A 14,001-nucleotide genomic window follows, 5' to 3' on the forward strand; every position below is an offset into this window, starting at 1 on the left:
GGATAGAAAAATAGTGTTTGCCATCCAGCAGGGAGGAGAGTGGAAGGTGAGCTTGTTGCTGAAGAAGACAAATTTTTTTTTTTTTTTTTATGTCTATACTTTTTCAGTATTCATTCTATTATTGGATGCACACAATAAGAATCTTTTTTTTAAAAAAAAAAAACAGTGTTTGTTTTCTTCAGCAACAACCCCACCTTCCACTCCCCTCCCTGCCAGGGGAGCCAGACCCTCCCCTTTCTATCCTCTCCTACCTCCTCCTGCAAGGAATATCTTCTTCTCCATCTGTGGAAACGCCTCCAAGAACGGGATTCAAACCACAGTCTTCAGGGAGAGAAGGCTGAGGGATTAGCCCACTTCACCATCAGCTCTTGCAGGAAAGCTGTGTTTCACACTGAGTATAAGGCAAATTAATTTTATTGAAAATAAAGAAAGGGATCAACTGGATTTGACCCCAGTACTCCGAGGAGAACAGCATTTCATGCTAGTGAATTAGCCTACTGTGCCGTCTCACTTTCATGGAAGAGCCTGATTTTTCATTACTATAAGGTGAATAAACAGAAAATAAATTACATCTAGGAATCTAACCCAGTCCCACTAGGACCAGCACAGTTTGAAAACAGTAAAGTTATAAGGAAGCTTCTGTATTTGTACCTGTGATTATTGCTTGGTTATTTAGAATATGTAAATAGAGTAAGCCCCCCACCCCCTTTTGTATTTTTGTATTGTTTTTTTACATGTTGTCTTTAGCCAGTGTGGTCTTATACGTAAATTTGCACACCCTCCTATCTTTTCAGTACAAAATGCTTTAATTCACACAGATTTTATACCTCTATACCCTTTCAGTTCTGCTTCTGCAGCTTGTGCTGCCCTTCTCTTCTCTGTGTGGAACAGTGGGACCTGGTGGCAAACGCTGGTCTCTGTGCCAGTTTTATTTCAACATGGCTGTGAATATCTAGCCTCCAGATACACAGCCTGCCTCAAGAACACTTGTTATACTCTTGGGTTCAGGCGGAACTCAGCACTGTACAGAGTGGCAATCTGCAATTTCCATACTGTCTCCGCATAATTCATTTCCATTAATGCTGGTCTAAATTGAGCATCAAAACCAGCTGAGCTGCTTCTCATTACAATTTTTGAATACAAGGGCTATAAAAAGAAAAGAAAGAGGAGATGGGGATTTAGAGGTCAGCAGAGAATTGGGACTTTTCATGTTGTCAGTACATGATTTTTGTGGCACAGCAGGGTAATTTGCTAGGCTCTCGTGGTTTTCATTTCTGGAGGATCGGGTTCAAATCAGCTCAAGTTACAAAATAACTTTCCTCTCTTTGCCCGTAATTGGTATTGGAACCCAGAAGTTGGATCTCCACAGTTTATTTGTTTAACCGTTCGAATTGGAGGCTGTGTTTACCACCTACAGTCTGCCAGTCTGTGGAACTCTGGGGCCACCCCCATTCCAAACACTCAGCACAGCTTTGCTCTGAAACGGCAGGAAGATGAATGTAAACAGGTGTGGCGTACACCTCCTGGAATCAGGCAAATTGGGGGGAGAGGGGGGGGCTGTAATTTCAACAATGGCAGCATCTGCATGGTGTCAGTCATTTATATTAGGTTCTGTTTCAGATACTTTGAGAACACAAAAACAGAAAGAAAGAAGGATTCTCCTCTCCCAGTCCCAGTAGAGGGGTGTTGAGATGAACCAGGTGAGGGTCTCATTAAAGAGCAGGTGTGCTCCGCCACAATTACACCTAGGTCGGCCCTGATTGATGGCTGACTAGTGAAGGTCAAATGCTCCAGCGGTGAACAGATAAATCAAGGGCTATTTCAAACCACTCCGGCAGGGCAGGGCTAGCATTAACTTGACAGTGTGTGTTTTTATTGTTCCACAAACCAGAAGCTGCAGCCATTACCCGCATAGCTTCCTCTGAGCATTCCCTTTCTTCACTCGCTAGAGCAGGCAGCAGCTAGCATGAGCTGATGAACTGAAGGCAGTGTTGTAAAATATAATTGAGCCACACCAGCGTTAGCTATTAATTACCAGGCAAACGATAATATGCTCTTTACGGTCAACACTACAGTATAGGAATTACTTTCAGCACTTTTATTATTTGTTTTTAAAACAGTATTAGGATTTTGAAAATGGTGCGTGTATGTATGTGACAAAACCAATTTTTGGTTCTTGTGTGGGCCTTAATAGACGGTGTGGTTCTCGACCGCTGCAAATGAGTTTGTGTGCCTCTTGTGTGCTTCATCATGGGTCTGCCACTAACGCCCAGACACGTGTAGGATGTAAACACATATTTCTCACGTATCACACTCCTATTTGAATTTGGGATCCACCAGCCTGGACCACGAGCTCCTCCAGCTGTTTTGAGTACTATTGATATACAAAAACATAACACTGCAGATTGTACTTCCATGTAATACAAATTCTGTATGGTTCTGAATATGCTAGCTAAGCTTTAAAACACAAAACATGTCTTGACCTTGTTTGATGGATGTGTTTGTGTAGCCATGGCAGAGAAGAGTTTGCAGTTACAGAGCATTCATAGCCAGGCCAGCAGCATGGTCTGTGCCAAAGCCCTGTGCTTCTCACCCATCCAGAGACAGGCCTGCAGAACGAAGGTGAGGGTTGAGGTTCAGGAGCTAAAGAAGCAGTGGATTGCACAATCCAGTTTAGTTTAGATGGGGCAGCCGGTATTTGCTGCTGGGCAGTTGACGGTGGATATTGTTAACAGTTATGAACTTCTCAAATAGTTTACCAGTCTGGTAATCCATGAAAAGCTAACCTTAACTAGTAGACTCATGGTTTCTCCAGTTGTTTTTATTGAGTGGATGGTGTAGTTAAATGTGCTTACTATAATTTGATCAATATGCTTTAATATGTATCCTGCTACTGTGTTTCTCTCTTTCATTTTCAAAGCATTGTTAATTTGCAGCTACCTTTTTTCCAGGTGTGCATCTTTACACAACCAAAGAGGACACGTAACGTTTGTGCAATATGACCTTGTTATTGAACAAGCATTTCATGTGGCTACCAGTATAATGAAGAATGTTGAGGGTAGTATTTATGGCATGTAACCAGGGGGCATGATCAACCCTCCATCCAATAACCTCACTGGACACAGCGGTGTTATGGCCACTGTTATTTTTGTGTCACCTCTTGTTGGGTCCTGATCCAAGATCACATTGTGGGTGATATCATGACAAATGCATCCAGACACTAAGCCAATGTCTGGCGTATTTACAAATATTAGTAACCTGCAGGGCTGTTCCATGCCACTTATATTAAGAGATAAGAGAGTGGGTCAGAGTGATTGTGAGAGACTTGTGATGTAAAATCCAGATCCAATGAAATTCCCATCTAATTATAAATAGCAAAGCCGGACTATCGAGTATAAATAAGCCCTGGTCATCCCAACTGAGCAAGGTTTGAGGTGGGAGGTCTGTGTGTGCTTCTCTTACTTCCAAGCAATGCTGTCCACAAGGGTGAGTGTGTGTTCCTCAGGTTCTCCTGCTGCGCGGAGGAACTCGAGTGACACTCAGAATAATTTGAAGAGTAAGAATGCATGTCTCCTGACAAGGGTTACAGGACAAGCTAGCCCCGCTGTGAGAAAGCCCCTCTTGACATTTTCCTGCCCGGATGTTTTGAAGACTCTCCTCTCCCAGCACTGGAAGGACCTGCAGGAGGGATTTTCAGATTCGGAAGAGATCAACAAAGAGATCGAATTCCAGAGCGATGAACTGAAATGGACAGCCACTAAAATGGGTGCGCAGTAATTTATTACTTCAGTACATTATATTGCAGGGACTTTTTCTTCTTTCATTTACTAATTTATTTTTTAAACATATTTGCATGTTTGTTTCAGTTTTTTAACCTACTAAAATATTTTTGCTGTGCATCTGCTGCATGTTAATCTTCGACCTCTCAACGTTCTTTAACTGGTGTGTGGCTTGTCATGAGGTTCAACTCCTACATCCTCTGACATTCCTAGGAACCAAAGTGCAAGCAGATCTCTTATTGTCTTTAAAGTTTTATGCAGGTACATTTATTTGTATCCTCCCCTTGCTTAAAAAAATAATATTGAACACGATAAAAGATCGGGTGCTTGAAAGAACTACCTAGGTACTGTTATTTTCAGAATCTGTGGTGTGTTGTTATTGTCTAAGAATCTGCTCTTTGAAAAGCTGTCTGAACACTTTCTGAATGTTTAACTTTGTCTAACTGTCAGCTCCCCGGTTCCAATACGTACTGTGCAAGTCAGCTGCAGATCATTATCATCCTATTCTGATCTTCTAATGGCATTTAATCATATCTGCTAGCTCAAAGCACTTGTAGACACCCCCTGTACTGTTTGTGACAGAGGCTGATCATATCAACAGGAGGGTTTTACACACTTTGGAAAGTTAGTCTATCCTCATCAAAGCAAGTGGCCAAAATGTAATACACAACAAAAAGCTGCACTACATGATCATCTTGAATATTCTTTTAAACAATTAAAGGCTGCAAACCTAAAAAGGACCCATGATTGTCTACTGGGTGTGTGTACATGTATTCCTTTGGCAGTTCCTATGAATGAGGGCCAGATGGAAGTGTGGAATTCGGCATGAATATAGAATACCTTGTCAGGCCAATCAGGCTTTGAGTAGAGTGTCCAATAGTTTGGGGCTTTACAATACTGAAGCTCTCTGCATCGACTTAACAAATAGCCATTAAAAACACATGTTAAAAAACAACTTCATACACAACAACATAATAGCATCAATACCCCCATCCTGAAAGCTGTGTCGGAGATGAGTCAGAGTACAGCACAGGTACTGTATTATTATTATTATTTATTTCTTAGCAGACGCCCTTACCCAGGGCGACTTACAATTGTATACAAATAATACATATCAAGAATTACAGTACAATTAAGAACAAGATACAAAATACAATGACTTCAGTCCTGATAAGAGCAAATACAAAACACAGTACGATTTGATATCGGGGCAGTTCAAGAGCCGATAACAGTGTTGATAGTTACATCAGGGTTAGATACGACTGTAAAGTGAAATACAAAATACTACAGATTGGGTTTGCAGGATTAAATACAGTAAAATCGGAAGCAGATAAGTGCAAGTTAAAATGCATTAAAGGCAGAGTGCTATATTGTCCAGAAGGGAAGAGTTGAGTTTTACAGGTGTTGTCTGAAGAGATGTGTCTTGAGGAGGCGCCGGAAGGTGATCAGGGACTGGGAAGTCCTGACATCCGTAGGAAGATCATTCCACCACTGCGAAGGAGGCGGGGCGGAGAGGTCGGGTGGGGGTGTAGGGATTGATGAGGGTCTGGAGGTAGCCGAGTGCAGTCTGGTCAAGGCATCGGTAGGAGAGTACAAGAGACGTGAACTGGATGTGAGCGGTGATCAGGAACAGTGGAGTAGCGTGGGAGAAGCGTGACAGAGAGAACACCAGGCGAGCAGCGGAGTTCTGGATGAGCTGGAGCGGACGGGTGGCAGAGGCCTCTCTCACAGAGAGTACAGGGGGTGTCTAGAAGTGCTTTTAACTGGCAGACAGGTACTGTATGAATAACATCTTCTGTCTACATGGGACCCTTGTGCTGCCACTTATCATACTTGGCAACTTATAAATATCAAAGCCTTTCAGTGTACTATGCATGCTTCCAGTTAGTTATTAATTGGACTTTAACACTGTATATGCAATTCAGGGGGACCTACATTATATAGAGTTTATTCGTTTGTGATTTAATGTGTCTATCTTGTACATAAAGGTTTGGGAAAGAGGGGCTATCGGATTGGATTAGTCTGGGTATGCTTTGATCACATGGAATAGTTACATTGAGATGTGATATCAGAAGTGGATCAAACACAGCTGGCCCTCCTCCCTAGGGCACTCTAACCTTGATCCCCTGCCGAGATATTAAAGTGGTCACGTAGCGCCTCACACAACACTGGCGATCATAAATGAATTACATAAACAACAGGCATGTCAAGAATCCCGTCATCTGACAATCACCAGGGACTTAAATAACAACAGACTTAGAGCCTAGAGCTACATTTGGACAACAATAAGTATATATAGCTGAATAATGGCAAGCAGTCCTGGGATATATTCCCTTGTGCTGAGTTAACAAGCACACGGCTGCTAAATGCCTAGGACTTTGCCAGTGGAGAAGCTGCCTGGATTGGCAGTGGAGGAGGAGGAGAGGCAGGTATTGCAGGAGGCCGGGTTGAAGAAGGAGCCTTTAGAGGAAGCAAGAGGGAGCTTGGAAAGGTTCTCCAGAGCCATCTTCAGGGCAGACTTGAATCAGCTTGAGATCCTGGTGGAGAGGTACCACGAGGATGTAAACGTTGCTTTCGAGGTCAATAGGGATGAGTTAAAGTGGCAGGTGAAAAGCACAGCTATTTTCGGGCTCTCAGGTAAAAATGCAAAAAATATATATATAATAAATGTGCCGCAATTTCTACATTTTGTGTGTGTGTGTGTGTATATATATACTTATATGTGTGTATATATATACACACACACAGTATCCACCACTTACACTGTACAGGGTTATTTCGGGCAGCCGTTTATATCGGGCAAATAGTGTTTGCCATTCCCATTGATTTCATAACAAATACATTTTTTATACCGCATTAAGCACACCATATATTTCGGTCAAACTCAGCTGTTTGGATCTCGTTACAGTTTACAGTTTGAAAAAACAGCACTAACTGCAACAGCAAGCATAGCTGGAAAGAGAAAAATGCAAATTCAATGTAAATAAAATGTCTGTTAGATATTGTGCGCTTGCTAAGCATTCTTGGAACTCTGTCAAACAGTGCAACGTTGCATAAAAAAGCTGGGGTTTCTGTAGCTGAGGAGTGCTGACGAAAATACAACTGAAACTGAAACACCAGAGGGGATGTCAGAGGAAGAATTCTCAGCTGTGACAAGGACGCTCTGCCAGACACCGGTTATTGTGTGGGAGTTTATACTGTTCATCGCTTACTGCGGTTGAATCACGTTAACACAAACACGTCCGTTCTAAGTGGTGACGACTGTGTATCGTAAATATGGACTGAAGAGGACAGCTATACTAGTGGAAAATTATTGCCCTGAGGGAGCACCTGGAGGTAACAATAGTCTTCCCGACGGGCATTTAATTTTCCACTCTCTGCAGTACATATTTAATATATAAATCAGTCAAATAAGCGAGGCAAGGTTGGATAGTAAATATGACTACATATTTTGGTTAAATATAGCTGATACAGCCTAAGTAAATAAATAAATAAATAACAAAATGTTTTTGAAGTTCATACCGCATAGTTATCAAAGTTTTGTTAGACGTACAGCCAGCATTCCAGATACGCCGCATACTTGGCATTTTTACGCATTAAAAGATCCGAAATACGCACTAAATTGAAATTTAATGTGTAAAAATATGCATAGCAATTTTACTGCACTGCTTAAAAGTCTGCCTGCCCTCCCGCCTCCTCTAAAACTTCCACTAACAACTACATCTCCCAGAATGTAATGTCTTCAGTTACTAGGAAACTGTACACAAGAAAAATCAACCCAACAAACATTATCCAATCTCTGACTAGCCCTGTTGTCTTTGCAACCAGTCACAGTAAGAATAAGAAAAATTTGAAGCTACACGGGTTGAAGCATAAACACCCCAGCTACAAATCCAACTGGAACCATTGTCAGAGAACTCCGTTGAAAAAAGGTGCCTATAATATTAAACAAACTGTTTTATTAAGAAGCTTCTTAATGCTTTTCCTTTTTGTATTTATCTGTACGGCTTTGTATTGAAGTTTTAACATGTTCAATGAGTTTAAGAGTTTAATGTTAAAATATAAGTAACGTAATTCATTGGCAGAGTCAGTGAGATGCCTTGAAAAAAATGCGCTGAGCCGATAAAGAACCTTCTAGAACACCTGCATGGTTGTACAGTAGTTCAAAGTAACATTGCAGTTCAAATGGAAAGCTCTTTTTTAATACCTACCCCATTACCATTAATGAGTATACAGTATAAGATTATTCATGACTTCAAAGTAATGTTGCATTTTACCCCCTGAAAATACATTTTACCCTCTCAGTGTTAAAATTAGAGGGTAAGTTACTCCCGGACCAAAACCTTATCTGGCACGCTGCTGCATAATCCAATTTATATCCTGGCTGTCATATTTGTTTACATCATCGAGTTGAATTTGTTTGAATTTCAGAGTCAGAAAACAGTGACAGTGACATTTTAATCATTATTTTAGTGTTTGGAGCATTTTTTCTTTTGTAGTATGTTTTGTAATTCATTCTCCATTAAGTCACAGAATCGCTATTCAGCAGTTTTTTCACATTCAGCCATTTTCTCTTGTTGTGAGGACTGCAGGAGAGAATGGCGTTCCTTTGAAAAGGGGCGTGACTGACTGTGATGTGAACCAATCACATGACAGATAGACTATTGCCCGGTGGTGTAAGGGTATTAGAGTATTAGTTCAATCTATTTTTGCTCCTACAATGAAGTTTTAAGAAACTTGAGGTTAGAAACTTGATTTTCCCTTTTAAGAGTAGCTTTGTAATTCACTTTATTATAAAAATAATTTCACAATTATTATTCACTACCGGGTGTCAGCGTACACCAGGTATGAATCCTAAAAATAATAATGACTAACAATCAGCTGTTGTTAATTCACACAGAAAGATTATGAACATCATGGATGAATTTAATGAATTACATCGAGCTGTATATACTTATTGTTGGGGTATTTCTCTGAGCTTTCGCTTGGCTGTTTAGTTGAGTGGCTCAAGCAGAAGTCGGACAGCTAGGAGATTCTGGGATTGAATCCATGCTCTGGGCAGAGAAGGCTGGTGCCCTCTAAGTGTGCAATAAAAATATCAAAAAGACAGCATTTGAAATATGCAGAAATAGCTGCAGATTTTACTGTATGTGAAAACAAGTATTTAACAGAAGTGGGTTAAAAAGACATAAGACCTGAGCGTATCCCAGACGCAGCACACAAACTATGTTATCACTGTTTCTGTGTATTACAATCGTGCTGCCTGATTCATGAATATCTGCCTTGTGTCCTGCAGGGCTGTGGTCACTGGAGTACAAGAGGGAGCTCACCAACCCGCTGTGCATCACGGCAGCGCAGGGCTACACAGACTGCCTGCGCTACCTGCTGGAGCATGGGGCCCGGCCCAACCTGGCTCCCGGGGGCAAGACGGCGCTGCACGAGGCCTGCGAGAACAGCAACACTGACTGCGCCGTGCTGCTCCTGCAACATGGGGCCAACCCCAACCTGCTGAACGAGGACGGGCTTGCACCCCTGCACCTCTGCAAGACATCGCAGTCATTCAGGTCAGGGGAGCGCAGAACATTTCAGTGCCAGGGCGACTTACAATTGTTACAAGATACCATATTATTTTTTACATACAATTACCCATTTATACAGTTGGGTTTTTTACTGGAGCAATCTAGGTAAAGTACCTTGCTCAAGAGTACAGCAGCAGTGTCCTCCCACCAGGGATTGAACCCACGACCCTCTGGTCAAGAGGCCAGAGCCCTAACCACTACTCCACACTGCTACTCTTAAAAGGGAAAATCAAGTTTCTAACCTCACGTTTCTTAAAACCTCATTGTAGGAGCAAAAATAGATTGAACATTATATATATATATATATATATATATATATATATATATATCTCTATCAGAAACTATAAGCACTATCCAAAACGGCTTTCTAGTGACTTGGTTTCTTATAGTTTTCACTTAGAATTGTAATTGAGCGTTATAAAGTGATAGATGTTATGGGTGCGGAATCAGGCCAGGGCCAACAAACCTGGCCCCAGGGAGTAAGGCTGCACTGCACGAAGCCTGCGAGAACAACAGCACCGACTGGTGTGGAGATGCAATAGAATATTCACATTGCTAGCAACAGCTGATGATCTCAAGAACATTTTCAATACATGCCTAGGACAAAATTTCCTTTTTTTTTACATTTACTTCTACAGTGGGCCAACAACAGTGCATTTAATGTGTGGCCACCAGATGGCACTATGCACTAAGATATTTATTTTTTTAAATTTGAATCAGATAACAGCAATTAATGAATCCACCTTTTATATTTTTACTCCTTCCTGGGAGCTATACACGTGTAAAGCTTATGCTAATTTGCAGGCCAATTTAGGCTCCTTCCTATATTATTTATGTTGAATCTTTCCTTTCGGTCATTTTTTTTCTTGTCTGAAGTCCGCCATGCTTCATTTGGAGGCCGGATTCACACTAATTATGTTCTGAAGGATGGCGGGGACGTCAACTCATTAGCGTGCTCGGGTGTCGAACATGTTGGCTCCATCAAACCTAATGATGTTTGATTCAATGTGGTAGATGAGCCAGAAAGCTGTATCAAAAAGTCATCCTTTTTATTAGAGGTTGGTAACGTTGTTGACTTTTTTTTATTTTTACTTTACGCTTTGTGCAGCTTTAGAAAATAAGCCAGGGATGGCACTAAGACTCCGCTACAGTGTCTTCCTGTCACTGTTTCCATTTCTTTTCTTACTAAGAGGATTTGCCTACTAAGAGGCACCAAGTGATGAACTGAATGAATATAACGTGATGAAAACACAATTGCAGGGTGACAATCTATCAGTGAATAACTTTTTTGGTTTCAATCCTGCTGCGTGAATATTTCTTTTGTACCTTCATTTTTTTATTTTTCTTGCGTTCATTCAAATTCTACTGCACAGAATTCCAGGGAATTGCACTTTTACAAATTACATTCAGCTTAGAATTTCTGTTCCATACATTGTACTTGATATTTTACTAATTTGTGTAACGCCAGTACTCCATGAGTAGTCATGGTACACCCACTATTTATTTAATCCTTTATTGTTTGCCTTGGGTCAACTGCTTAGGGCTAAATATTCTAATTGCAATGTCAAGGTAGTTGCTAATCATTACAGATGCCTTTGACGTGAATCGTCTGACTTATAACGGTGTACAGCTCACGGGTCCTGTCTTCTGTGCATCCCTTTTGGGATGAGATCCAGCATGCTGGGGAGCACTGGGAAAGACAGATTCACATCCGCAGACCCCCTGGTTCTCATTCTTACACAATGACAACACTGTGTTTCCATGTGCTGGAACAATGGACACATTTGATAGAAAACTGGCTTGAATTAAATGAGCATCAACAACTAATTACTTTCTTATGGCAGCAATGCACTGTATAAACCCTCAGACTCCAAGATGTTTTCTATTTCGGGATGCTGACCACTCCTCTAACCCGCTGCAGAGTGTGTGCCTGTGTCCCTGCGTTAGCGAGCACCTCAGACTCCAACAGTGTTCTTCTCACTGGTAAAGGAGTGAGTTAAGAGGTCTAAAGGTTTGAAGTCCAAGCTCTGACCCCTTCACTTGTGCTGAAGACCCTTTGCTTGCTTTTTGCAAAGCATGTAACTATTTTAAATACGATTCATCGCTTTACATTCAAAAAAAGTTAAACAGCTGCTTCCTAGTACCGAGTCGCTTCCTTAGCTGTGTACAGTACATGCTACTAACTGATTTCTAAATGCACTGTTTGTGAAGTGAGGAGAGGGGTCTGGCCACAGGGTGTCACTGAAGCTTCATACCGGTGTTGGCTGAAGAGAAATGCTTCTACAGCAGGCAAAAATGTCACAGGAAAAATTCATCAATCACTGAGTTTGAAAATGGTTAAAAAAAAAAAAAAAAGAGAACGCTTTAAAATAGAGGCCTCTAATTCTTGTGAATTCCAATGCATTAGCTGCTATTTTTGTGAGGTTCCACTTGAATTCATTATGAATTTGTACCCATTTTTATGTAGCTATCTTTAGGACGAGAAAAATCATTGCAAAATAACAACAACGCATTGGTTATTTAGATGTTACTCCTATGCAATCCTATGAAACACTACTGATTTTATGATATGAATTTGTGGCATAAAGTGCAACCAAAAATACATTACACACTACTGCCAATACAGTATTTCAGACACAGTCATTTTCCAATGCAAACTGCATTGACGTGTGTGCATTATTGCCTGGTATTAAAACAATGTGTTTCTTGTTTTGCCTTCAGATGTGCCAAAGTCTTACTGAGGCACGGCGCTGTGGTCGGCCAGCCCAGTGAGGAGGAATGCGAGACTCCCCTGCATGTGGCGGCCAAGCATGGTCTGAACAATCACCTGCACCTGTACCTGCGCAATGGGGCGGCTGTGGACTGCACTGACAGGTCTGGAGAGACCCCGCTGGGGGCTGCCTGCGCTGGGGCCCAGAACCCAGAGGAGCTGGAGAACTACCTGCAGGTGTGCCACTTGCTGCTCCTCTATGGGGCCGATGCCAATGCAGTGGACAAGGAGAATAGCAGCCCGCTGCACAAGGCTTGCAGGAACACCCAACACAGCCTGGTCATGCTGCTCCTGGAGAACAAGGCCGACATCAATGCCATCGACTACAACGGGGGCTCGCCACTCTCCAACGTGCTGCAGAACAGCAACCTCAAGCTGGACCTGCAGCCGCACCTCACCGTGCAGAGCCTGCTCAACCACGGGGCTCACAAAGTCTGGCCACTGGCTTTTCTCAAGGTAACACCAGAGGTGTTTTTGTGCTGTACAGTTAGTGTACTCCCAGGGGTGTCCAATCACAGTCCTGGAGGGCCGCTCCACTCCAGGTTTAACAGGTAAAATGATATAATTGACTACTTCAGGGTCTCAGGAGAGGTTCGGTTAAACAATTTAGAACAGGGTTGGTACAAAGACCAGGAGTGGAAGGGCTCACTTTGGACAATATTGGAGCTAAGATGAACTATGCATTCAAAATTGAAACTACTTGCCGTTCTACCGTCCAGGGCCTGAAGTTTATAGATTGCTGTATAATAAAAATTGTTGTATATTTAATATTGCTCTATACTAATTGAGAAAGATACACTGGGTATACACGTAATATTGCGTAATTACTATTACTATTTGATTAAAACAGATCAGAGGTACTTAAAGAACTGTGTGATATGTAACAGCTGCTGTGTTTATATTACATTTCAATGGTTTCAAGCAAAATAAATAATATATTCTTGTTTGTGTTTGGCTTTTTTCTTGGGGACACCAGGTGTTGACGTTGTGTGCTTCTGCACCTAAAACAATTGAAGTCTTGTTTAATTCCTACCACCAAATCCAGGTGACATACAAGTGGATGGAGGCTGTCCCAGAGGAAATCTACCAGGTGAGCAGATGGGAGAGAGTAGACAGGGAGCCCCCAAAGATAACTACCCTGGCATGGCTTCATTACTACATCCCAGGATCCAACACACCACCACCGACACCATACCAGACACACAGACACTATTACAGCTAAGATTGAGCCAACTTAGTTACATTAAACAACAGGAAGGAAGGAAGGAGGCTGTGCATGTGTCTACGTTTGGATCCCAAAGCCTCTGGTTTCTGTTTCTGTACAGGTTGAATTTAATAGACTGACTGTAAGATTAAATAATCGCTTTTATAAAAGGAGGGTTAGATGGGCATGTGGTATAAAATTACACAATCTAATTTACTAATTTTAAAAAGTTTAAGGAGTTAACATGTAGGGCCTCGAGAAAAACAGAGACGCAATGCTTTCAGCTTGACCTGTTTTTAACCTTTTTCAGATTCACCAGAGTTTCTACGAGTCTCTGTTTTCGCTGGAGGGCAAGCCTCGTTGTCTCCAGCACATGTGCCGTTCCGCCATACGGAAACAATGCGGCCACAAGTGTCATGTCATCATTACACAGCTGCCACTGCCAAAGTTCCTACAACGATACCTTTTACTAGAAACCCAGGGGATGCTCTACTAGCCCCCGACACACCACCAGACGGTTGTGAAATCGATGGGCCAATGGTATTGCTTCAGGGTGGGTTTACAAGGGACAAGGGCATGGAAATCACAGCATGTCTTGCATGGTTTTTAAACAGTGCCCGTTCCTTAATTGTACAGTGAATAGGGAGTTGTATACGACTGGATAACAGA

The 14,001-nt window shown here is 41.9% G+C and overlaps 1 protein-coding gene across 2 annotated transcripts; it reads left to right on the forward strand.

Moving 5' to 3' along the window:
• The first annotated feature begins 2,718 nt into the window (after window positions 1-2,718).
• Window positions 2,719-13,828, forward strand: LOC117427182 (ankyrin repeat and SOCS box protein 18-like). Of its 2 annotated transcripts, none has more exons than XM_034045630.2 (5): window positions 2,719-3,766; window positions 9,076-9,343; window positions 12,080-12,584; window positions 13,105-13,218; window positions 13,643-13,828. In XM_034045630.2, exons 1-5 carry the CDS (start codon window positions 3,472-3,474, stop codon window positions 13,826-13,828), a joined length of 1,368 nt encoding a protein of 455 aa, XP_033901521.1. In that variant the 5' UTR covers window positions 2,719-3,471. The 2 variants fall into 2 exon arrangements, with proteins under 2 accessions (XP_033901521.1, XP_033901522.2); XM_034045631.2 differs by lacking the exon at window positions 2,719-3,766 and adding an exon at window positions 6,115-6,416.
• Window positions 13,829-14,001: the final 173 nt, after the last annotated feature.

This window comes from Acipenser ruthenus, chromosome 11 (assembly GCF_902713425.1).
Source record: "Acipenser ruthenus chromosome 11, fAciRut3.2 maternal haplotype, whole genome shotgun sequence".
In the NCBI taxonomy this organism is placed as follows: Eukaryota; Metazoa; Chordata; class Actinopteri; order Acipenseriformes; family Acipenseridae; genus Acipenser; species Acipenser ruthenus.